This window comes from Monomorium pharaonis, chromosome 4 (genome assembly GCF_013373865.1).
Source record: "Monomorium pharaonis isolate MP-MQ-018 chromosome 4, ASM1337386v2, whole genome shotgun sequence".
NCBI classification, from domain to species: Eukaryota; Metazoa; Arthropoda; class Insecta; order Hymenoptera; family Formicidae; genus Monomorium; species Monomorium pharaonis.
Window position 1 is genome coordinate 9,891,622 of NC_050470.1, and position 25,477 is coordinate 9,917,098.

The window sequence follows — 25,477 nt, forward strand, 5'->3', positions numbered from 1 at the left end:
TTTATGGTACTTATTTTTCCATTTATTTAAATTAAAATGTTTAATTTTTGTAACATCAACAATATCTTTGTCTTCATGTCTTTTACATTCCGTATTAAATTTTACGTATGCGAACATTATGCGATTAAAGATATATTCATGCGATTTGTACGTGATAAATTATTGCAGAATAACAAATGCAACTTTGGCTTACTTAACAAAATAAATGAAGGTGGAAGGTGGAACTTAAGAAGTTGCATGTGCGTGCGCTTGCATGCACCACGCTTAACGTCGTAACTAGATACAAACAACAAAGAAGGTTTATATTAATTTACAGCAGACGAATATATCTCTGCGAGCATTTTACCTAACAAAATTCCTAAATAAAGAATTCTTACATGATTTGACGGATGTCCGGAAATACAATGCACTTAAATATTAAGTTTTTAATGGCGCCACAAACTTTCATAAGGGAAACTGCAGCCCTGCAGCCTTTCCTAGCGTTTCGCCAGTACTTTGCCAGTTGTAAAGATTACGATATCACTATCATTTACTTTTAATAATGTAAAATTTTGTCACAAAATACTTGAAGGTTATATGTACACTGAAGAAGAGTTAATCACATAGCAACCAGAGGAGATTAAGCTATAATAATTGAAGATCTAGCTGGCTACACACCAGCGCGATGAACGTACAGAGATGAGCGGAAAGGCGATCGCTCATTGGGTCCTACCTTTGGATCCAACAAATCACCTTCCATTGCTACTTAACCGCGCGCTCACTGAGCGATTGCGCTACAGGACTCATTAGTGTATGTACATATAACCCTCAATTTTTTTCTGACAAATTTTATTTCGGATTATTAAAAGTAAATGATTGTTATTTCTTAAAGGAAGAATAATCTTTATTTGATAGTTACAAGTGCTTTATATAAAAGGTACGTATATTTTAAATATATAAAATGCACATATATATATGCGTGTATATATGTGTATATGTGTGTCCCCGTTGAAAAGTCAGATGGAAATTCAGATGCTCATATGTATGTGGATTTCCAAAAATTTTGAATGGTTTTGGAAATTTCTTATGGTTATCCATACGAGATCCATATAAAACCATCTAAAATCTATGAGAATTCATGCACATGCATGTGGATAACCATCTAGATTTCCATCTGATCTTTTCAACAGGTGCGTGCGTGCGTGCGTGCGTGCGTGCGTGTGTGTGTGTGTGTGTGTGTGTGTGTGTGTGTGTGTGTGTGTGTGTGTGTGTGTGTGTGTGTGTGTGTGTGTGTGTGGTATGTAAACATAGTTGTAAACATAAAGTTGTAAAAAATCAACTAATCACAGTCGATTATTCTTCGATTATAAGAAATAATTATTTGTAATTGATCAGTTTTTTGCAATGTTACGTTTACAACTACGCAATTGTAGAATCGACCTTTATAAATATTATGTTTGAATGTTTATATACATTTATTTATAAAAGTAATTAATTTACATTAATTATGTATATTAAATTAGTAATGAGAATGTAGCGTTTCGAAAATGTTGATACAAATCGTATTTTGCCACAGACCTCTGAATATGGATCCAATGAAGAAAAGATACAAGCTTATGTTGGATCCTCAATATCGAGAAGATTGGACATGCTTAAAAACTCATCAATCTTGGATGAAAATGAAAACAGAAATGAATGTTGCAAAAAATCTCTGTAAGTATGACAGCTAATAACAATAAAAATAAAATGTACAAAAATTATTTTTTACACAAAATACATATATAAAACGTTCATAATACATACAAACATACATAAATCTTTACATAAAATACATTTTATATTTATATTAATTGACTAATTTTTTAATAATTTATTTACATAACATATTTTTAAAATTTTTCTGATAGTTTAAAACCCTTATTTTTTATATCTTCAATAATCTATAAATAATATTTTTAATGTATATTTTAGAAGGCTATTTTAATGGTTTTAAAATTATTCAAGAATATATAACGTATTATTGTAAATATTATTATTACTATAGTATAAAAATTTTATTATAAGAACTTGAAAAAATATTTTGTATATTATATTTTTATCAAATTAATATGTTTGTTTTAGATAAAAATACCGAACATTCAATACAGGATTTCTCCGACATTAGTGACGATAACGCATTATTGGAAACAATTTCCGTTGTGAATACATTTGATGACACGTACAGTACGCATCATACAGACGAAGAAAATTGTTTCACCGAAGATACTTATAGTGACGGCAGTTTTACAGATGAAGGGAATATCGAATATGATACGGATGAAGATAGTGTCATGCATGATGCAAATGAAGTACATGACTCGGAACACGAAGAGCTCCCAGATAACGAAAATAATGATGATAACTCAATTATGTTCGAAACATCTGCACTAACAATTTCGGATGTTATGTTAATGATTACGGCAATTTGTGTCCGGTTTAATTTATCATATGAAATAAGAAAAGCAATCGTTGATTTAATAAAATGTTTAGCTGGACCGCAATTTAAAACTTGGTCTATGAGTAAATATACATTAAAGAAGAAATACGATCCACCAAAAAATGTATTGAGTTATACCTTTTTTTGTAACTTATGTAAAGCACTTTTGTTAGGACCAATATCAAAATTAGATTTTAAAAATCAATTTGTATCTTGCAAAGAATGCCAGCAAAAACATAAATTGACAATGCAATCTCAATATAAATTTGTGTATATTGATTTACAATTTCAATTAAAAAAACTATTAAGTAACTCTTTCATTCAACAGTCTGTAATTGAATATATACACCATTGCGCTGAGAAGAGAAATGCAGATGGTAACGTGACATTAAATGATATATCGGATAGTGTGCTGTATAAAAGTTTGTCTTCAAAATATTCAGGCGGATCGGATTATCTTCTTACATACAATTTTAACACAGACGGTATGCCTATTTTTAATAGTTCAAAAAAAAGTAGTTGGCCGCTTCTGTTAATTTTAAATGAAATGCCACCATCTTTACGATTCAAACATGTATTGTTATGTGCTTTATGGATAGGGGATAAAGAGCCAACTCCAACTATGATGAATATGTTTCTAAAACAGTTCGTTGAACAAGCTATGCAATTGTTTGAAAAAGGTATTACAATCCAAAATAAGCAAAGTCTTATTACATTTAAATTATTGCCAATGTGCTGTGTTGTCGATTCTGTAGCACGACCTATTGTTCAAAATAGATTACAGTACAATGGCTATTATGGTTGTTCATGGTGTTATGCTCGCGGAAAATATTTGCACGGAACTGTCCGCTATTTATTTAACGAATCTAGTAATCTTCGGACTCACGAAACACACATGATTGATGTTCGGGAAGCTACAGAATTTAATAAATGTGTCAGAGGTGTGAAGGGTAATGCCATTTTATTGCAATTACCACAATTCAATGCGGTATGGGGATTTTCCTATGAATTTATGCATGGAACTTTATTAGGAGTGTATAAACAAATTGGAGACAGTTTTACTTGTAAAGACTCTCCAATATATTTAACTGCAATTCAACGGAAAGAAGTTAACACTCGATTAACAAACATAACTCCGATAAAAAAAATACAACGATTACCGAGACCTTTGACTGATAGATGCAAATGGAAAGCTTCCGAATGGCTTTCATGGGGATTATTTTACTGTCTTCCTTGTTTAAGTGGTATAATACGAGATAATCTTCTAGAACATCTAGCGCTACTAGTAGGTACTTTATTTTTACTGCTACAGAACAATCTTAGTGAAAATGATCTGCGGAAATGCGAAATAGATTTACTACGCTTCGTTGCAGAATTTCAGATTTTATACGGAGAAAAATGTGTAACATTTAATATTCACAGTCTATTGCATATTGTGCAGTCAATTAAAATGGTTGGGCCATTATGGGCGAATTCTGCTTTCGTATTTGAAAGTACTAATTACGATCTTAAACAAAAAGTGAGTGGACCAAAGAGCGTTGACAATCAAATTTGCACAAGATATCTGCAAAAGAATTTATTCAAGTGGCAAGCAGATAGTATTTATGAAAATTTTGAAATTTGCGGACAATATTACAAATATTTATTTGCGAATCGTATGCATTCTGCTTCAGTTAAAATTGTTGACGAAACAGTTTTGCTCGGTAATGGTCAACCAATTGATAATGGCTTTATGTATCAACGATGCATTTATAAAGGTGAATTGTATCACACTACTAGTTATAGACCAGAAAAAAAAACCAATGATTCTATTGTACAATTAATTAATAATGAAAGTGCTCAAATAATAGCAATTATTAACATTAATGATCAGTGTTACATTGATGTTAAAAAAATAAATACGGAAAATGCATTTCATACGCCTCATATATATAAAGTAATAAGTTATGGGGAACGCAACATAAGAATTCCTGTATCAAATATAAAAGCAAAAATGTTAATAATCAAACATACTGCTTTTACATATGTTTGTCGAATTCCTAATATATTTAACATGTAAATGTTAATAATTCTTAATAATTATTATATCTGTTAATCGCACTATCATAACTATTATATCTTAATAATATCTATTAATTGCAATAATACACATTGGGAGCTTTCCAGAGACACAAATTGACACAGCAGAAATTTTGTCCTTGTCTCAAACTAAATATCAAACAAAGACAGAAATACTGCTGTGTCAATTTGTGTCACTTGCTGGAAAACTCCCATTATAGTCATTGTACTGTAATTTAAAAATTAAATGGATATTAAAGTATGATAATGTTGGTGTACGAAATTTTTAGTTTGTACGTCTAACATGTATGTGTGAATATGCATATTACATATTCCAATATATATAACTATGTAATAAAATATATTATTTAATTAACTAATGTATAATATGGACTGTATGGCATAAATAAATTAAATGTAAGAAATTAATATTTCATTTAATATCACATATAATATTTAAATTTGTTATTATGTACAAAAACCCTTTGTATATATGTATATAATACATAGCAATAAATGTTAATAATGTATAATAAGTGAGTTATATTCTTTCTTTTCCATTATATGTGTATATACGAATATGCATATATATGTATAACATGAGAAAAGAAAGTGGATGCATTCAGTAGCACAACCGCTCACTGAGCGGCTAAGTAGCAATTGAAGATGATTAGATCTTAATTACCTTTGGATCCAACAAATCTGCACCTTCAATTGCTACTTAGCCGCTCAGTGAGCGGTTGCGCTCCTGGATCCATCTGCCTCTGTTTGCAACGTGAACCTATAGAAATTTATTTGTAATTACAATGTTTGTCCGTTTCTGTCCACATTCTGAACGCACCGAGTGTAGACAGTATCTATCCGTAATTACCGATGCTACATCCATCTGCCTCTGTTTGCAACGACAACATATAGCAATTTATTTGTAATTACGGATATGCGTTCACGATATGAATAGAAACCGATCAAAATCATATCCGTAATTACAACTAAATTCCTATAGGTTGACGTTACAAACAGAGGCAGGTGGATGTAGCATCCGTAATTACGGATAGATACTGTCTACACTCGGTGCGTTCAGAATGTGGACAGAAACGGATAAACATTGTATCTGTAATTACAAATAAATTCCTATAGGTTGACGTTGCAAACAGAGGCAGGTGGATGTAGCATCCGTAATTACGGATAGATACTGTCTACACTCGGTGCGTTCAGAATGTGGACAGAAACGGATAAACATTGTATCTGTAATTACAAATAAATTCCTATAGGTTGACGTTGCAAACAGAGGCAGGTGTATGTAGCATCCGTAATTACGGATAGATACTGTCTACACTCGGTGCGTTCAGAATGTGGACAGAAACGGATAAACATTGTATCCGTAATTACAAATAAATTCCTATAGGTTGACGTTGCAAACAGAGGCAGGTGTATGTAGCATCCGTAATTACGGATAGATACTGTCTACACTCGGTGCGTTCAGAATGTGGACAGAAACGGATAAACATTGTATCCGTAATTACAAATAAATTCCTATAGGTTGACGTTGCAAACAGAGGCAGGTGTATGTAGCATCCGTAATTACGGATAGATACTGTCTACACTCGGTGCGTTCAGAATGTGGACAGAAACGGATAAACATTGTATCCGTAATTACAAATAAATTCCTATAGGTTGACGTTGCAAACAGAGGCAGGTGTATGTAGCATCCGTAATTACGGATAGATACTGTCTACACTCGGTGCGTTCAGAATGTGGACAGAAACGGATAAACATTGTATCCGTAATTACAAATAAATTCCTATAGGTTGACGTTGCAAACAGAGGCAGGTGTATGTAGCATCCGTAATTACGGATAGATACTGTCTACACTCGGTGCGTTCAGAATGTGGACAGAAACGGATAAACATTGTATCCGTAATTACAAATAAATTCCTATAGGTTGACGTTGCAAACAGAGGCAGGTGTATGTAGCATCCGTAATTACGGATAGATACTGTCTACACTCGGTGCGTTCAGAATGTGGACAGAAACGGATAAACATTGTATCCGTAATTACAAATAAATTCCTATAGGTTGACATTGCAAACAGAGGCAGGTGGATGTAGCATCCGTAATTACAGATAGATACTGTCTACACTCGGTGCGTTCAGAATGTGGACAGAAACGGATAAACATTGTATCCGTAATTACAAATAAATTCCTATAGGTTGACGTTGCAAACAGAGGCAGGTGGATGTAGCATCCGTAATTACGGATAGATACTGTCTACACTCGGTGCGTTCAGAATGTGGACAAAAGCGGATAAACATTGTATCCGTAATTACAAATAAATTCCTATAGGTTGACGTTGCAAACAGAGGCAGGTGGATGTAGCATCCATAATTACGGATAGATACTGTCTACACTCGGTGCGTTCAGAATGTGGACAGAAACGGATAAACATTGTATCCGTAATTACAAATAAATTCCTATAGGTTGACGTTGCAAACAGAGGCAGGTGGATGTAGCATTCGTAATTACGAATAGATACTGTCTACACTCGGTGCGTTCAGAATGTGGACAAAAGCGGATAAACATTGTATCCGTAATTACAAATAAATTCCTATAGGTTGACGTTGCAAACAGAGGCAGGTGGATGTAGTATCCGTAATTACGGATAGATACTGCCTACACTCGGTGCGTTCAGAATGTGGACAGAAACGGATAAACATTGTATCCGTAATTACAAATAAATTCCTATAAGTTGACGTTGCAAACAGAGGCAGGTGGATATAGCATCCGTAATTGCAGACAGATATCGTCAGCATTTGATGCATACAGGTTGCAAACAAAAACGGACAGAATTTATATCTGCAAAAACTTATAAATGCGGATATATGGATAAATTACTGATACATACAGTTACACGCTGTTGCAATTTCTGACTGCATTTGCGAATGCGATAGTGTTGCTTATAGAAACCGATAGTAGTTGAGTCTTTTCTTTAAGCTTACAGATACAACGTATAGGATTCCGTTAAAAACTGTTAGAAATTCTATCTTTTTCTAACTGTTTCTATCTGTTTCTAATAGAAATTTTTACCAGGGGCCTATATAACGAAGATAATTCACCTAAACAGAGTACATACAGATTACATAATGTTGACACATATTAAGTTCACACTCATTTCTAAAGTACAATAAGTTAACGAGTGAGTGAGCGAGTGAGTAAGTAAGTGAATGAGAGTGAGTGAGTGAGTGAAAGAGAGAGAGAGAGAGAGAGAGAGAGAGAGAAAGAGAGAGAGAGAGAGAGAGAGAGAGAGAGAGAGAGAGAGAGAGCATATAAGATAAAATAATTCCGATTTCCTTTTCACTTACGACATCATTATATTCATCTTCATTCATATTTTCGAAATCATCCATTTCGGCTAGAGATGATATTGGGCGAACTGCAGGCTTTCGTGGTACACCGTGATTATTCGGTTGTACGCACTTCAAAATATTTTGAAGTAAAGTATTCGTCCTTCTGTAAGTAAGAAAAAAATGCAAAGAAAAATTATAGTATTGCGAAGGTGTATATACATATATGTGTGTTGCATATATTAATAAATACAAATTACATCTCAATTACATACTTGAATTCTGCCTCCATTCGATCCATGCGTTCGTGCAACATGTTAATTGACCTGTAAAAATTAATTGACAATTATTCATGCACCTGTGATTATAAAAATGAATGTAAAGAATTCATCCCTAACACGTTGTTTCATGGTGTTATTACTATTACTATTGTTTTATTTTTACAATTGTAACTATATATATGTATGACTTTACCGATTATTTATATCACTTGTCCGTGGTGATGTTTCATAATTTACATGTTGATTATTATGCATTGTACAGCTTCTCGTATTTGCCTGAAATGGAATTTCGTGTGCATTATTATTAAAAATGACTCCATCTGTACGTGTATCTGTCAAAATGGGTGCAGAAGAATCTGAAAAATTATTGTTATTGTAGGTGTTAAATGTGTGTGAAGTGAAAAGCGTTGTGTATGTAGTTGATGTAGGTGGAACATATGTGTATAATGGTGCGTTTTTGTTAATTGTGTGTGAAGTTGAAAGTGCTGTGTATGTATTTGTTAATGTAGGTAGAATATGTGATGTGTGTAATAATATGTTTTTGTTAATTGTGTGTGAAGTAGAAAGTGTTGCGTATTAGTTAATGTAGTCGGAATATATGGTGATGATGTGTTTGTGGACATTTGTGGATTTAAATTTTGTTGTAATCGCTGTTGAGATTCTTGTGAATAATTAATATAATCTGTCTTATTCGTAGAAGTTCCTCCAGAATGCTTCGTAGGTCGCCGGTGTCATTGTCGATCTCCGCATCCGCGATTGTCGATGGCTTGAAGGAGCCTCTTCGATGGACGTGTCACAGCTTTGTCTTCTGATGAAGTCGTTTGGTAGAGAGATGGCTTCGAAACACGCTTCGGTTGATTGGTCTATCTATATGTAAGTAAAAATTTATGTCTCTTAGCATAATTGAACGTATATATTACATATAGAGTGCTTTCCAGAGAGATATAAATGACGCTGTGTAACATAGTGATTTCATCTTTGTTTAACATTGGCAAACAAGACTGTAATGATTCACTGTGTTACTTGTGTCGCTGGAAAGCATTCATATTTCAAGTTGTAGATACGTTATGAATTGACTTTCTTTTAAAAAATTTTAACCAAAATCTTTAAGTAATATAACATTTAATCAACTTAATAACTTGAATCTTTTAAAATAGATGTAAAGTTATTTGTTATCTGTAAGAATATAATTAGAGCGCATTTTATTTTAGGATATGTATGTTTGTGTGCATACCCAGTGAACAATACGTTGTCAAAAAGATCTCTAAAAGATATCTTGTTTCTGAAAATGATAACATAAAGAGACTTTTAAAAGATAACATAATGATGTCAGAATGTTAACCAATGCGCCGTTTTTTGAGAACAGAAAGATATTATAAAACTGATATCTAAAAAATTTCTTAAATCGGATATCTAAAAAATTTCTTAAATCGAATATCTAAAAAATTTCTTAAATCGTATATCTAAAAGATTTCTTAAATCGGATATTTTAAATCTGCAACTAAAGATAAAAAAATAAAATAAAAATTCTTTTTTTTTTAAATTATTTTTATCAACAGTAACATACTAAATTTAGGACAAATTTTTATTGATTAATTAAATTTAAATTAAATTATTTTATTCTTACTTGCCGCTGGTAGGTTTGAACCCGGAACCTTAGGATGACGAACCTTGTACTCTATCTGCTACGCCAATTTGACTAATCGATATGGGTACCTGTTATTGTCTTATACATATAATACCAATATGTTATAAACTGACGCAATTATATTATTTTTTATAAAAGCAATTAAATTTTGCAAAACATTAGAGATAAATAGCATTAATTTATTTACTTATCAATTTCATATTGTTAAATTTATCTTTTTCCATAGCCTTAATAATTTGATGAAAATTGCGATTAATTTTTAGCATTAATAATTTGAAGCGTTCAAATGGTTAATTAGATGGTTTTTATTATTCTGTTTTTGTTTAGTACATGATAAATTTAGATTTTGTGCATTTTTTGTGCACAGTAATTGTAGGCAAACCGTTATTTTTGAAAACATTATCTTTATAATAATTTTTAAATAATATCAAATGGATTTCTCATTCAAGATATTATAATGTTATCTAATTTATGAGTCAACTACAACGCGCATGGACGGCTCAAAAATCGGACAGCATTGTGATATCTTTTATGAGACATCAAGCTGATATCATTTAGCTAATGTTATAAGGATAACATTTTCAAGAAACTTAAATGAGACTCTTCAATCAGATATCTCAAAGACCTCTTAGTGTTGTCTGATTTCTGAGTCAACTACGACGCGCATGGACGGCTCAAAAATCGGACAGCATTGTGATATCTTTTATGAGATATCAAGCTGATATCATTTAACTGATGTCATAAGAATAACATTTTCAAGAAACTTAAGTAAGACTCTTCAATGAGATATCTTAAAGACCTCTCTTAGTAGACGTCTCTGATAAATGTTACCATTTTGACATCATTTCCAAGATATCTAAATGTTTTTTTTAAAAAAGTTCTCTTAAAGTTTTCATTCTGACAAGCGTGTTGTCTGGGTATATTTAAAAATGCGCTTTAATTATATTCTTAGATATTACTATTTATTTATGCAGGGGATAAAATAATATCAACACCTGAAAAATACACTGCTTGTTTTATTAATAAGAAGTTAGCCTACCATTTGTTTTTAATACAGATTTTATCCTTGTTGTAATGCCGTCAATGTTTCAATATTAACAAATACAATGTTATACTGTTGTTCTAGAAAAATATGTTCCAATTGTTTAAGAGATATTAAAAGAAGAAATCTGTTCCTCACTCTGGGCTTCAAAACTGCTCATAATAATTCAATGATATTTTAATCATGCGATTGCATCGGCCAGGAAAAATGTTTAAATTTTGGAGAACACAGAATAATTTTTGAAAATAGGATAAGAAGCAAATTTTCTCTTTCAATACTTATATAAGCTATTGAATGATGTTCTGTTTAAAAAAATAGTACATTTTATTGGTAACTATTCAAGCATTATATGACTATTCCAAGGATAGAATCAGTGTTAAAGACAAATAAGAGGCAATCTTTTTATTAATAAAACAATCAGTATATTTTTTAAGTGTATATATTATTTTGTCCAATTCCTGTATATGCTGCAATATATATTGATGTCATAAGTGAACAAGACATTCTAGAAATACTTTTTGGTTTAACTGTCTTTGTTCTATTCTATTATCGTTATCTATTTCTCTCCTCCTTCTGTTTCTTTTTACACCAATTTTGTCTCTTAAAAATGAAAGTGTAACACGTTCTTTTTCCTAATAATTAACTAAAACGTGACAAAAATAAAAAAATTTATAAAAATGTGTTAGTTAAAAATCATAAGAATATATTTAAACTACAAACAACTTAAGCTATACTCTTTGTTAAAAAATATTTCTTATGATTTCTCTTTATGTATGAGAGCAGCGACAACATATTCAGATCTTTCCAAATCATCTTCATTACTGTCACTATCTTCCGTCGATGTCGAATTCCAAAGAGGCAGCCTATAACACTTTGCAAGAACTTCGTCTAGATTAATATAAAAAATTTCGTTACTCAATGTGAAACATTTATATATTTGGAGAGCCAAAGATAATATGCCGATATCATAAAAATCCTGAATCTGTAAAAATCTTTTGACTCCTAAACGATACGAATTATTCATGACAATATTGAAAATAATACAAATGGATCCGTCATGTAAAATACAACAATTATCACGTGTCTCTATACTTAACAATATTCCATTAAATTGAATTTTACGATACTGACGACAATTAATATCATTATCACGCAATGCGATTACGTGAATAGATAAATCCATATTATGGTTATCGCTTGTTCCGTGAATGTCTATCTCTGTCATTCTATTGAAGAATTGCTGAAGAGGTAAACTCGGTTTTCGACAATATTTTCTGAAATGACATATTGTTTTCATAAGGAAAGGCAGAAAATGAATCTAAAGTACCAAAACGTCTCACATCGTCGGTAAGGTGAAGAAGACCATATACATTATAAGAATTAAACATTGGACCGTACAAATTCGGACTTCGAAGAACAAATTTTTGCAACGCAAGCTCTGCAAAGCTATAATATCGTTCCGACAATGAATTAAACATCAAAATTCTTATCGCTGCATGCAAGAATAAAAAATGCTTATACAATCGTTCGTCCAATATACCAAACATTACAACTGGTCCTGTATAAAGCAGAAACTGGCGAAATTCTGTTGCTTTAAACTTCAAACACATGTTGAGAGATCGAGGACGTCTAGCAAACTCCGACGGACAATATCTTTTAAGAACATTCAATCTGGAACATATAACAGAAATGGATCTTCCTGACAATTTTGACAGACGTGAATATTTTGCATATACCCACGCAGATAACAGTTTTTTCACAACGCCCAAGCATACAAGGTGCATATACTCAAAAGGAACTTGAGAAACCATGTCTATTGGTAACGTTGCTAATGGACTGTTACCTTTATGATGATCCTCGTCTAAGCATCTAATATATTCCTCATTCGTTCGAGAAGAGTGATTAATACCAATGAAGACATAACGCCCTTCGTAACGTTTACCTGAAACTTTACATTTGGAACAAGGATGATAAGATACATGATTACGATGATTTAAAATGAATGCTCGAGCACGCGCATCTGCTATAAAGCATCTCAGTCGTATCGGCACTTTATTACCATGACAATTAATACCTCCGCTAGACATGATTCTATTGATATCTGCAATAAATTTTTCAAGAAAAATATTAGGATCATATGGTTTTTGTGCACCTTTATAATTAATTCTTACAATTATTGGCTTTGTATATATATGCTGCAAATTTACAATTCTACATTGAATAGACCATATCTGAATACTACCTGATTTATCTAAACTACAGCCATCTATATTAAAATCTAATTCTAATTCATTAATAATCGAAACATTAGGAAGACTTTCAATTATCGCTGCTTCGAGATCAAAGTGGACGTATTCTCCTGGTTCTACATCAAACGTAATAACACGTTTACTTGGTGTACCTAAAAGCGTTCTAATATCTTTTGATAATTTATGAAAACATGGATGTGTACGAAGAAGATGTAATATATTATTGCTTTGCACGTGTGTCAAATTATTATCTACAAAGCAAGATGCCAAACGTTCGTGAAAAGGTGGTTCAATTCGGGCAGTTTCAGAGAATGAGGCATTGAACGAAGAAGAAGAAGAAGAAATGTCATCATCTATATCATGTCTATAATCATTAATATTTACATTATCTGTGAAGAAGGTAACTGACGGGCCAGGAATTTCTTGGATATCAAAGTTATTCGGCTCTCTGATAGCAGTGTTACATTTTCTACGATACTGTAAACGTACATTTTTTCTAACCTCTTTCAGAATTTTATTACGTTGTCTTCTAGACAAACTGTACAATGATTTTCGCGATATTGAAGGTTTTAAATTATTAAATTCCATGTTACTTTCCTTAACGATGTGCTGCTGCAAGTGATATAACCGTTTCCTCCTCGGTTTTGCTAGATTTCTCGTTGATCCGCTGCTGTATAAGTCTCTCACTGTTATGGTTCTCACTTGCGACGGTTCAACTCAGATTGATGAAGGTTGCGGCGCGAATAAAATGCCGATAAAGGTGCAACTAATCGCAGGCTTTCATGATACATTCAGCATATATATATCCAAGAGCTCTATTTTGGCGCCAGAAATCGTTGTCAAGAGAAAACAAGAGTAACGATCACGGACTTGAGTGACGATACCGGCCGGCGCATGCGGGCGATAGTGCCCCACTACCTTTCTGTCTCGCACCATAAGTCTGTTCTTTTTAGCTGCACTGCTGCACTGATGCAATAAGTTAAAATGAGAGAACGTATACTTTGGTCTGTTCTTTCTAGCTGCACTGTTGCACTGGTGTAATAAGTTAGAATGAAAAAAAATATACTTGTCTTACTTTAACTTATTGCACCAGTGCGGTAGTGTAGCTAAAAAGAACAAGCCACATGTTGAACACGGTTCATTCCACGTGAGATAACCAATAGATTGATCTTCATTAGGCTATTTATTTGACTTACGACAATGGCTGCGTCCCGATATACACGGCCAATAATGAAAATATATAGTATATAATGGGCAGATATAAACCGTATATGTTTAATGTTGACAGTGTATATCAAAATGCAGCCATTGTCGTTAGATGAAATAAACAGCCAAATGAAGATTATAATCTGGCGCTAAAATAGAGCTCTTATTTGATAGGCTAAATCATATCGTCAAAGCCTGCAATTGGTCGTACCTTTACCGGCAGCCTGCATGCACAGCAGCTTTCATCATTCATAGGCTATGTTCCAAAATTCACTGCCAGTACTGAAAATGTATAGTATGTGTAACGTGGACTATAGATTTTCAGTACTGGCAGTGAATTTTGGAACACAGCCTGAGTTAAACCGTCGTAGAGGCAAATAATTGGCAAATAGTGACCGACAGTGAGAGATCGAGACTCACGGCAATAAATTAACGAAGAATATAATATTAAAGAGGATCGAGACAACGAGACGTGGTTATATCGTTTATAGTACTACACTATTAAGGCAAGTAAATTACATAGAATTTAATATATCTACATTTGCTTTTGCAACGGTTAAAAATAAGGAAATTTCCAGTCTTTTTTCTTAAGAAACTTGACTAGTTAAATTATTACTTTGCAGTCTTGTTTATTGACATTTTATATATTCCACCTACATTAACTAATCCATACACAACACTTCCCACTTCACACACAATTAACAAAAACACATCACACACATCATATATTCCATTTACATTAACAAATACATACACAGTACTTTTAACTTCACACACAATTAACAAAAAACACATCACACGCATCATATATTCCACCTACATTAACTAATACATACACAGCACTTTCAACTTCACACACAATTAACAAAAACGCACCATTATACACATATGTTCCACCTACATCAACTACATACACAACGCTTTTCACTTCACACATATTTAACATCTACAATAACAAAAATTTTTAAGATTCTTCTGCACCCATTTTGACAGATACACGTACAGATGGAGTCATTTTTAATAATAATGCACACGAAATTCCATTTCAGGCAAATACGAGAAGCTGTACAATGCATAATAATCAACATGTAAATTATGAAACATCAGCACGGACAAGTGATATAAATAATCGGTAAAGTCATACATATATATAGTTACAATTGTAAAAATAAAACAATAGTAATAGTAATAACACCATGAAACAACGTGTTAGGGATGAATTCTTTACATTCATTTTTATAATCACAGGTACATGAATAATTGTCAATTAATTTTTACAGGTCAATTAACATGTTGCACGAACGCATGGATCGAATGGAGGCAGAATTCAAGTATGTAATTGAGATGTAATTTGTATTTATTAATATATGCAACACACATATATGTATATACACCTTCGCAATACTATAATTTTTCTTTGCATTTTTCTCTTACTTACAGAAGGACGAATACTTTACTTCAAAATATTTTGAAGTGCGTACAACCGAATAATCACGGTGTACCACGAAAGCCTGCAGTTCGCCCAATATCATCTCTAGCCGAAATGGATGATTTCGAAAATATGAATGAAGATGAATATAATGATGTCGTAAGTGAAAAGGAAATCGGAATTATTTTATCTTATATGCTCTCTCTCTCTCTCTCTCTCTCTCTCTCTCTCTCTCTTTCACTCACTCACTCACTCTCATTCACTTACTTACTCACTCGCTCACTCACTCGTTAACTTATTGTACTTTAGAAATGAGTGTGAAATTAATATGTGTCAACATTATGTAAACTGTATGTACTCTGTTTAGGTGAATTATCTTCGTTATATAGGCGGCTTTAATTTAAAAGAGGCAGTAAATCTGTGTCTAAAAGAAACTTTGAAGGATACTGTAACACCGTCGTTCACATGGTGGGGCCGCGAAAAGCGTGAAGGAGCGCAACGGCCATTATATAACGCTCGGTTAATTATTGCTATTTATGGTACGAGCCTTATTTTTAAATATGCATTAATATTATTACCAGGTCTTATTAATTAATAGTGTATATAACATTTTTTGCAGACGCTGTATGTAAAAACCTGCACTTCCCAAAGCCGACTCGTACGGAGTTTCAAACCCAGGCGAAGGAAGCTCTCCGGGCTGCAAAGGAAAGGGCAAGAACCAAGTTGCAAGGTCCACGTGCACGCATGCCGGTTCCAAGGAATCGTAATTTTTGGAACGACGAGCCCGAACGAGAACAAGAAGAGGAAGCAAATAACAATTAATAATGGTAATTATATGTCAATAATGATGAGTAATATATAATACTCAGGGTTGGGAACGTTACCTTAAAAAAGTAACGCGTTACCGTTACCGTTACTTTTTGTAAAAAGTAACTCGTTACCGTTACTCGTTACTTATTTTAAAAAGTAACGCGTTACCGTTACCGTTACTTAGAAAGTAACGATTCGTTACTTTTTTTGTTACTTTTTTGAAATGCTAAAGTAAAATGTTAGATTATAAAATTACATTATTTAATAATCAATATTAAAACTTAAAACTTAAAACTAGTTTCTAATATATAGCAAGCTTTTTTATATTAAACTCAATTAATAATTATTCTAATTTTTTATATTAATATCTTTATTTTTTTAATATACTTATCTTTATAAAAATTTATATTGTAATTCACAAATGTCATTTTGTCAAAAATTTTTAATAAACCTTGTTTTTAAAAATTAATGTTATATAAGCATTCCAATATTCATTGCCAGTATTGAAAATCTATAGTTCAGTTTCATATACATATACTATAGACTTTTAGACTTTTAATACTAGCAGTGACTATCGGAATGCAGCCTATATAAGGTAGAAAATATTTTTCAAACATATATTTAAAATATATATTATAAAATATGGAAATAAATATTTCATAATTGCATTTATTGCACGTAACCTATAATCTAGCAGATAGGTTATACATATTGTATGTATTTGCGTATTGAAGACGACTATCTACAGTCTTTTAAATCTCAAAATAAAAGGTTTACGCATCGCATTAACAAGATATTTCAATAGGGCATTCTCATGTGACATTGACTTCTAGCGCCCTATATCGGAATATTTTTATCCAATTAAGAATAATGCGCGCGACCAGTACGCGATCTATTGAACAGATATAAAAGATATAGGGAACTAAAGTAACGATAAAAGTAACGGCTGAATTCGTTACCGTTAACTGTAAAAATGTAACGACGTTACCGTTACCGTTACAGACATAAAAAAGTAACGAGCGTTACCAAAAAAATGTAACGAAAACGGTAACGGCGTTACAAGTAACGCGTTACTTCCCAACCCTGATAATACTATAAGAATAGCGAACACCACGCGCATATACAGACACAGATATACATGATGATATGGTAATTATTTATGTATAGTTACAGATACTCCCCTGGAGACGTTGCTACTCACCCTGCTCACCAACATAGAGGGAAGAATGACTAGGTCATCGCGACGACGTTCACGGAACGAAAGAAGATACAATCGACATTTTTTAATGCCAACCGGTCTCGGTAGATGCTAAGCTGTGTGAGAAAGTATTTTGTCTCAACTCGGAATGTAACATTGATCCAAGCAATCGTTATGTCCAATGACGCCGGTTTACCAATAAAACAGATGAAGAGATTACGCACATTATCGAGAATCACATCATGTAAAGCACCAACCGTACATGGACGTGACTTTTTAGTGTGTGTATCTTTACGTCTGTTTTATGAGTGAACCGCGGGTTCTTTTTAGCACTGCATACACCGAAACTGATTTCAAAATTAGGTGTTGCGGTATAACGTTTACTTGGCTCGATTTTACGTATTTATTTTGGGATTAAACCTTCCTCGCACAGCTCTAGTGGAGATCAATCAATCGGCACTTTTTAGTGCCATTTATATTGATTCTACGGGATCATCTCGGTTATCGCAATTGACACTTTTTAATATCTTTTATTGTTTGCGACATTAATATTTGTAACACTTTTGTAATAGTAACTTCGGAGCATAGTAACCGAAGCTTCTTGGATAGTTAATATTTCAAAAAAGTGCTACAACACGTTTTTTTAAATATTATTTTTCCTTTATGTGATGTCTTTTTGTACCAATATATTCAAAAGCTGTATAATGTGCGATAAAAGAAGTATTGATACAAACAGACATTACTCTCTGTTCTTACGAAAGTTAAATTTAAAATTTTGTGTTTTGTTCTGTTTAGATTTGCCAAAGAGAGAAAGATTTAGGACTTTGTGACAGAGGTGCATCTTTTCACTCAAAAGACCAGAGGAGGATTAACTTGTAATATAAAATACTTTTAAGTTAAATTACTAAATTTTATTTTACATTTGGATTTTTCTTTTATTTGATATATGTTATATTTTGTAAATGATATATATATATTTATTTGTATACTTACTTTGTAATTTATTTGTATGTGTTTTTTATTAAAAAATATAATTTATTTGTGTATTTAATAATTTATGTATTTATTTGTGTATATATACCTACTGTTTAATATATAAAATGTATTAATAAAATTTTTTGAAATTATTTTGATAAAAAAAAATATAAATGTCATTTTTAAAGTTTTTTAGTTTTCTGACAAAAAAAATTGAAACGTAAATTGAATATACCCACACAGCACACTTTATCCTGAGGATATCCAAAATTATCCCAGACAGACGAAGGCAATCCCACGGATATCTCAATGAGTAGCTCCCGGGATATCCTACAAAAATATCTTAAAATATCGTAAAATATCTTAAGATATCATATGATATCTTATTAATATATTTCGATATCCCAAAAAATATCTTAAAATATTATAAGATATTGTAAGATATTCATTAATATCTTACGATATCCTATTACATTCAAATAATATCCCATCATATCTTTTTTATCTCTACAATTAATGGAGCATAAATCAAGTGTAAAGGGAAAGTTAATTATAATGTAACAAAAGAGTGACAGAAGTGTAAATTAAATCTTTAAAAAACGTAGATTAAAACGTCAGAACATAAAGAAAATACACTTATGGAAACAATGTGGCATATTAATAATATGCCACATATACTAAAAAATTATAAAAAATGACATTAAAAAAATTTTTTTATTTTATACAAACAGAGCACAAACAGATTTGTTAATAAGTTAGTCTACATACTATTTTGCGCGCATATATAAAAATAGTAAAAAAAGTAAAAAAAATGGTAAAACTTCATATTTATTTATAAAAATATAAGTATACATGTTTTATCTTTTTGACAACATCTATTGTAATGATCTATAACAAATATAAATCCATAAACAAGAAGTGTTTATGGATCACTACGAAGCGTTAGGATGCGTACGGTCTTCGAAGTCAAGCGACATCGGCGAGGGTTGACACTTGGATGGGTGACCGTTTTTTCAGGTATAGAGATATTAAACTATTAAACATGCTTTAACAGATACGACGGCTGAAACATGTTATATTATAGTCTTCTTTCTCTTACAAAATTGCCGTAAAAATAATTAGAATTTTTTATATTTTGTTCAAGTTTTTTTCAATTCTTAGAAACTCTCAAAAATACTTAGAAATATTCAAAAATTTTTTAAATTAATCAAAATTTTTTATTTTTAAAGTTTTTCTGAGAAACGTTTCAATTATAAAAAATCGAAACATTTATCAGAAATCCTGAAAAAAATTTTTTTAATTCTGACAATTTTTTTCACTAGGGTATATTACGATATCTCAGGAAATCTTTTGGACATCCTCTGGATATCGTTTTAGATATCTACAGGATGTCAAATCGGTGGATATTTGTGCATTCCTTGGATATCCCTCGGATATCGCAGACGGTCCACGGATATCCAACGATATTGCGATATCCCAAAATGACATCCCAGCGACATCCCTAGGATAAAGTGTGTTGTGTGGGTAGTGTCTCTTGAATCAGCACGAAAACATGCGACAGATTCAAATTATGAGACGACCGACGATGAACGATTAGGACGAGGAAAAAGACCTCATGTTCCGTATAATCGCTTCAACAGCGACGACGACGATGGAGAAGAGTGCCAAGATAGCCAACGTCAAAAATATAAAAAAAGTATGTATGTATGTATCAAGAATACTTCTTTTTTAGTATATTATTTTCTAACTCGTCCTGCGCGCCGATTCTTTGTCGGTCTTGAAACACATGTGTTTCAAGTCCAATAAATCATCGGTGCGTAGGACCAGTTGGAAAACAGTATACAAAAATTCACATAGATATATAAGTAGGCTACCTAAATCTAGCCCGGACCGCATTGGCGATTTCACTTTACTTTGCACAAATATTAAGTTATCGTAAATAAAAGGAATATCTAAATTGTTACTAATGATCTTTTTAATTTTATTTATAATGCTTTGAAAATAAAATGTATTAATTTTTGCAGAAAAACAAGTCAATAGCACTGTTGTTTCAAAGTTACCATTGTGTCCTGAGAACTTTGGATTATGTAATAAAGAAACGAACAATGGACTTTGGATTATGTAATAAAGTTGCAATATCACTGCAAGGTATCTTATCAATGTAACAAATTTTGTTTGTGTAATTATTAAGTTGTATATGTGACATATAATTAGTGTAACATTAATTTTTTTTGCAGAAAAACGATTTGGAACAAGCACTGTGACCTCTAGATCACTATCATGCTCTGATAACTTAGGATCAAGTAATATGAAACGAGGAAATAATGGATACAATGAAGCTGCAACGTCACAGCAAGGTATCTCATCAATATAACACATTTTGTGTGTGTTCGGAATCGCGTGGAATGTCACTCGTTTCTTTGCGACGCTTGGAGAGTGATATGCGGCTGGATCGTATTCGTGACCACGCGAGAGACGGGTGATCGCGAATGCGTGTTTAAGAGATGTACGGAGGTAAACCGGGACGTCCGGGCGATCCGAAGACGCGTGAGCGCGGGCTGCGAGAAGTCAGTCTGTCTCCGAGCGACTTACAGACACGTTGCAATTATCAGTTATTAGTTCACGTGAACTTAGAATCAAAAATACTTTCCGGACGAGCACTTGCTCTCGGTCGCGACAGTGTGCAACGACGTCGTTGTACACTCACGCAACGTCATTTCTCCTGTTGTTCTCTGTAAATTGGAGTGTACATTAACAAGATTAATTAAACGTTATTTTTTTTGTGTGTGTAATACACCGTGTAATTTCTTGAACAATTTCCCGGCCTCCCTTCCACGACACTCACGCGCTAGCTAAACAGTCTCTGACAGTGTGTAATTATTAAGTTGTATATGTGATATATAATTAGTGTAACATTAATTTTTTTGCAGAAAAACAATTTGGAACAAGCACTGTGACCTCTAGATCACTATCATGCTCTGATAACTCAGGATTAAGTAATATGAAACAAGGAAATAATGGATACAATGAAGCTGCAACGTCACAGCAAGGTATCTTATCAATATAACACATTTTGTGTTTGTAATTATTAAGTTGTATATGTGATATATAATTAGTGTAACATTAATTTTTTGCAGAAAAACGATTTGGAACAAGCACTGTGACCTCTAGATCACTATCATGCTTTGATAACTCACAATTAAGTAATATGAAACGAAGAAATGATGGATACAATGAAGCTGCAACGTCACAGCAAAGTATCTTATTAATATAATGTAAATAATATACCCAATCTTTAGGAAGTTGATTTTGTGTGTGCGTACATTTGTGCATAAACTTAAACGTTTTATTACCATTATTTATAAGCAATATATAAAGTAAATTTTTAGATTATTTATTTTGGATATTTTTTAATTAATTTTGTTTATAACGTACTACAATACATTATAATTTATTTAAAATTTATATTTTAAAATGCTACTTTAAAACATAATTTTAATAGCAGCAAAGTCAAATTTAAAACAAATACAATCGTACTTCAAAATTTTGAAGAGTTAAACTTTTTCAGAATTAGAACATTAACTTTTTATATTAACTAGAATTAACTTTTTATTTTTAAAATAAAGAGAATTCTATCAGATTGTTTATGAAGCTTTAGAATTTAAAAAATGCTCATCTTTTGAACAATGAATATCCATTTATATTGATATAAAAATACCCATAATTACATTTAAACAGTTGTGTTAGGAAATTAATATATTATAACAATAAAAATATTTAAACATTTTTAGAAAAAGAGGATCAATTCTTGGGATCTGATGAGAGATGGGAAGATATAGATATAATACTAAACGGTACCTATATTAAAAGCAAGTTATTGTTAATGTACAATAGCTGCATATTAATAAATATATTACAATATTTCAGATTCCAATCCCTTGCTTCCTGTACAGAACGTAGAAAATTTCAATATACAAGGTAAATAATTTGGGCATTTATTTTTGATGTAGCAATTTTATTACATGTATATGTAAGATGTGTTGACTGTGTTACAGGTAACTGTTACGAATGCAAGCAACTGTTACGAATGCAAGCAGCATCGAATTTAACTTTGAAGGACATTAAACAAAGACTAATGAGGCTGGAAAATATTATCCAAGGCCGTGCATTAAATCCATTGGACAATGATGATAATTTGATTGCAGAATTGTTACCATTGGCCACAGTTAACAATATAAACGAATTGGAATCTATATTAACAACTTCAAACGAAGCAGTGACGCAGTTTGTAAGTTTATACATTTATTTCTTTATCTTTTAATTGAATTTTGTTGAAATGTATAGATCCAATAATTAGTATTGTAACTTAAGAAATATAAATATTTTTTAAAATTCTTTTTGTTTATTTTTTGATGAAATAACTTTAAATCTTCTTAACTATATTTTGTTACTTTTAATAACAAGTAAATCAACTTTTCGGTGAACAAATATTCCTAAAATATATAGTTAATTACATTAAAATAAAAATTTCTAGTATTTTGGTAATTTAAATTTTAGCAATTTAAATCAAGACTAATATTTTTGTATCTTTGATTTGCAATCCCAATTATATTCAATTGAAACTATTTAAGTCCTCCGTTAATGTTATGCGCTAAATGTAAAAATGCATCTTTTTAGAAACGATTTTTATTAAAAATTGGGGGAAACAATCCGAGGAATAATATTCATCGTATTCTCAAAAAGATTTTTACCAACGAGTGTGCCACACACTGCTCTTGGAAGGGTGTCCGGAAAAACTTCCGGGTAGACAACTTACAACTAATGTTAATTATGAGAAGTACGTAGGAAATGTTAAACCCTATAAATATAAAATATATTGCAATATTTGTATTAATCTTGTTTTTATTTTCATTTTAAGAAGAGATTACCTCGCACCATACGGCGCTCACAGAGTCTCAATTTGATTCTATAACTGCGGAATGGTTTTGCTTCGCCAAACAGCGGAAAACGAGAGAAGACAATCTTCGGTTGGCATCAGTCGGTCGTCAAGAGAACAACAAGGAGAACGAAAATGAAGGCAATTAGTATTAATAGTCGTTTTGATGAATTTAAAGTTTTTTAATAGAATTTCTTTTGCAATATTGCAACTGACATTTTGCAGAATTTTTGAATTGTTTCTTATGGGCTGTTTTCCAGCTAGGTACACAGACGACACAGTGTAAGTGTCCACTAGTGTGAGTGAGACATACTGATATGTTCTTTCGCATACTAATGGACACTGTTACACTGTGTCATCTGTACGTAGCTGGAAAACAGCCATGGTTTTGTTTCTTAAAGCCAAATTTACAATGTGTTTTTTACTTCCTGTTTTCTACTCTTAACCTCTTTGCGACTACCGTATTTTGCAATTCCTACGTACTTCTCATAATTAACATTAGTTGTAAATTGTCTAAACTGCGATTGACATTCTGCAAAACGTTCAAAATATGTTTCTTATAGTTCTTTTTCTTTACAAGACATTTTTATAGTGTTTTCGATTTGCTGATTCTACTCAGAGTCAGCAAATCGAAAACGCTATAAAAATAAAAACCATTTTCCATATGGTTCAGTTTCTTCAAACATGTATTCTTGATAATACTGTGATTGACATTCTGCAAAATGTTCAAAATGTTTTTTATAGTTTTTTTTTACAAGACATTTTTATAGCGATTTCGATTTGCTGAACATTGCGATTGACATTTTGCAGAATGCTTAAATAATGTTGTTCAATTTTTATAGTATATTATACTCGTATTTTAATAGATTACTAGAATCTCAAAACATTGTGACTGACATTTTGCAAAATGTTTAAATGTTTCCCAAGACCTTGTTTCTCTAAAAATGTACTTAGGTAAAATTGCGATTAACATTTTGCAAAATGTTAGAAATGTTTTCTATATGGTTCAGTTTCTTCAAACATGTATTTTCGATAATACTGTGATTGACATTCTGCAAAATGTTCAAAATGTTTCTTATAGTTCTTTTTCTTTACAAGATATTATTATAGCGATTTTGATTTGCTGAACATTCCCATACAGCACAGAAAGATTGCAGCAACATTGTGGCAACATTTCAACGCAAGATTGCAATATTGCATAAACGTTGTAAAATGTTGCTGCAAGGTTGCTGCAAGATTGCAGCAATGGTAAAATGTCCGCTTTTAGAAATATTGTTACGTAATATTGTAGCCAAATATGTATGCAATATTATTCAGAAAAAGATTATTCAAAATAATTCATCTGATTTTAAATAACTATTTTGAATTTAACAAATACAGAGTGATTAGTGAAACTTTAACCAAAAGATAAACTTTGCAAGTTTTGTCTTTTATCTTATATAAATACATTATAAGATGAGAGAGACAAAACTTACAAAATTTATCTTTTGGTTGACGTAATCACTCTGTTGTTAAATTCAAAATATAGTTATTTAAAACTGAATGAATTGATCGGATGATCGTTTGGTTGATGTCACTATAATCACTCTGTATTTGTTAAATTAAAAAATACAGTTATTTAAAATAATTTTGAATAACCTTGTACTCTGTTATACACAAATCTACATAATAATAGTTTTACACACAAATTAAAACTACTCCAGAATGCATGTATCTCTATAGATGAAAAATTTTAAATAATATAGAACGATTACTTTTACATTATTTTTGAAAAGTTACTGTAATATATTTATTCAAACTGTATTGAATATTAATTTTATCTATTTTCACTATTTTAATAATATTTTAA

General features: G+C 31.7%; 5 protein-coding genes across 13 annotated transcripts; 3 read left to right on the plus strand and 2 right to left on the minus strand.

The window, feature by feature from the left end:
- Positions 1-21: 21 nt before the first annotated feature.
- On the minus strand, positions 22-9,472 carry LOC118645025. 4 transcript variants are annotated; one of them, XM_036285269.1, is made up of 5 exons: positions 8,329-9,470; positions 8,130-8,180; positions 7,873-8,020; positions 378-493; positions 22-276 (listed from the first exon to the last, which is right to left on the minus strand). In XM_036285269.1, the coding sequence occupies exons 1-5, from the start codon at positions 8,388-8,390 to the stop codon at positions 117-119; spliced, it is 537 nt and encodes a 178-aa protein (XP_036141162.1). In that variant the 5' UTR covers positions 8,391-9,470; the 3' UTR covers positions 22-116. The 4 variants fall into 4 exon arrangements, with proteins under 4 accessions (XP_036141162.1, XP_036141165.1, XP_036141163.1 ...); XM_036285272.1 differs by lacking the exon at positions 378-493 and having other exon boundaries at positions 184-276; positions 8,329-9,469; XM_036285270.1 differs by lacking the exons at positions 22-276; positions 378-493 and adding an exon at positions 4,479-7,232 and having other exon boundaries at positions 8,329-9,472.
- Positions 488-4,938, plus strand: LOC118645022. Of its 2 annotated transcripts, XM_036285261.1 has the most exons (3): positions 488-916; positions 1,556-1,692; positions 2,101-4,938. In XM_036285261.1, the coding sequence occupies exons 2-3, from the start codon at positions 1,566-1,568 to the stop codon at positions 4,512-4,514; spliced, it is 2,541 nt and encodes an 846-aa protein (XP_036141154.1). In that variant the 5' UTR covers positions 488-916; positions 1,556-1,565; the 3' UTR covers positions 4,515-4,938. The 2 variants fall into 2 exon arrangements, with proteins under 2 accessions (XP_036141154.1, XP_036141153.1); XM_036285260.1 differs by having other exon boundaries at positions 488-1,692.
- Positions 9,473-11,340: 1,868 nt separating the features above from the next.
- Positions 11,341-13,983, minus strand: LOC118645023. 3 transcript variants are annotated; one of them, XM_036285263.1, is made up of 2 exons: positions 12,566-13,983; positions 11,341-12,478 (listed from the first exon to the last, which is right to left on the minus strand). In XM_036285263.1, the coding sequence occupies exons 1-2, from the start codon at positions 13,660-13,662 to the stop codon at positions 12,052-12,054; spliced, it is 1,524 nt and encodes a 507-aa protein (XP_036141156.1). In that variant the 5' UTR covers positions 13,663-13,983; the 3' UTR covers positions 11,341-12,051. The 3 variants fall into 3 exon arrangements, with proteins under 3 accessions (XP_036141156.1, XP_036141157.1, XP_036141155.1); XM_036285264.1 differs by having other exon boundaries at positions 11,341-12,496; positions 12,669-13,982; XM_036285262.1 differs by having other exon boundaries at positions 11,341-12,496; positions 12,566-13,982.
- Positions 13,984-14,613: 630 nt separating this feature from the next.
- On the plus strand, positions 14,614-18,697 carry LOC118645218. Of its 2 annotated transcripts, XM_036285866.1 has the most exons (7): positions 14,614-14,786; positions 15,330-15,412; positions 15,561-15,611; positions 15,721-15,868; positions 16,077-16,248; positions 16,329-16,536; positions 17,687-18,697. In XM_036285866.1, the coding sequence occupies exons 2-6, from the start codon at positions 15,351-15,353 to the stop codon at positions 16,529-16,531; spliced, it is 636 nt and encodes a 211-aa protein (XP_036141759.1). In that variant the 5' UTR covers positions 14,614-14,786; positions 15,330-15,350; the 3' UTR covers positions 16,532-16,536; positions 17,687-18,697. The 2 variants fall into 2 exon arrangements, with proteins under 2 accessions (XP_036141759.1, XP_036141760.1); XM_036285867.1 differs by lacking the exon at positions 14,614-14,786 and having other exon boundaries at positions 14,845-15,412.
- A 959-nt stretch (positions 18,698-19,656) lies between these two features.
- Positions 19,657-24,875, plus strand: LOC105840871. 2 transcript variants are annotated; one of them, XM_036285940.1, is made up of 11 exons: positions 19,657-19,709; positions 20,015-20,388; positions 20,717-20,840; positions 20,930-21,049; positions 21,623-21,742; positions 21,830-21,949; positions 22,484-22,546; positions 22,620-22,670; positions 22,748-22,980; positions 23,370-23,529; positions 23,611-24,875. In XM_036285940.1, the coding sequence occupies exons 2-11, from the start codon at positions 20,308-20,310 to the stop codon at positions 23,775-23,777; spliced, it is 1,239 nt and encodes a 412-aa protein (XP_036141833.1). In that variant the 5' UTR covers positions 19,657-19,709; positions 20,015-20,307; the 3' UTR covers positions 23,778-24,875. The 2 variants fall into 2 exon arrangements, with proteins under 2 accessions (XP_036141833.1, XP_036141834.1); XM_036285941.1 differs by lacking the exons at positions 19,657-19,709; positions 20,015-20,388; positions 20,717-20,840; positions 20,930-21,049 and adding an exon at positions 21,070-21,206.
- The last annotated feature ends 602 nt before the right edge of the window (positions 24,876-25,477 follow it).

Excerpts from the sequence above, each read along its gene's own strand:
- LOC118645023 (XM_036285262.1), bottom strand. The coding sequence starts at position 13,662 with ATGGAATTTAATAATTTAAAACCTTCAATATCGCGAAAATCATTGTAC. Across the intron at positions 12,497-12,565 it reads GTGAAAAAACTGTTATCTGC|ATTGAATGTTCTTAAAAGAT; the intron begins GTGGGTATATGC and ends TATATGTTCCAG.
- LOC118645022 (XM_036285260.1), top strand. The coding sequence starts at position 1,527 with ATGTTGATACAAATCGTATTTTGCCACAGACCTCTGAATATGGATCCA. Across the intron at positions 1,693-2,100 it reads GAATGTTGCAAAAAATCTCT|ATAAAAATACCGAACATTCA; the intron begins GTAAGTATGACA and ends TGTTTGTTTTAG.
- LOC105840871 (XM_036285940.1), top strand. The coding sequence starts at position 20,308 with ATGTTCCGTATAATCGCTTCAACAGCGACGACGACGATGGAGAAGAGT. Across the intron at positions 21,743-21,829 it reads AGCTGCAACGTCACAGCAAG|AAAAACGATTTGGAACAAGC; the intron begins GTATCTTATCAA and ends AATTTTTTGCAG. Across the intron at positions 21,950-22,483 it reads AGCTGCAACGTCACAGCAAA|AAAAAGAGGATCAATTCTTG; the intron begins GTATCTTATTAA and ends AAACATTTTTAG.
- LOC118645025 (XM_036285269.1), bottom strand. The coding sequence starts at position 8,390 with ATGCATAATAATCAACATGTAAATTATGAAACATCACCACGGACAAGT. Across the intron at positions 494-7,872 it reads AAGATGAATATAATGATGTC|TACTGGCGAAACGCTAGGAA; the intron begins GTAAGTGAAAAG and ends CAACTGGCAAAG. Across the intron at positions 277-377 it reads CCGGACATCCGTCAAATCAT|TTACGACGTTAAGCGTGGTG; the intron begins GTAAGAATTCTT and ends GTTTGTATCTAG.
- LOC118645218 (XM_036285866.1), top strand. The coding sequence starts at position 15,351 with ATGCATAATAATCAACATGTAAATTATGAAACATCAGCACGGACAAGT. Across the intron at positions 15,612-15,720 it reads CGAATGGAGGCAGAATTCAA|AAGGACGAATACTTTACTTC; the intron begins GTATGTAATTGA and ends TCTTACTTACAG. Across the intron at positions 15,869-16,076 it reads AAGATGAATATAATGATGTC|GTGAATTATCTTCGTTATAT; the intron begins GTAAGTGAAAAG and ends TACTCTGTTTAG.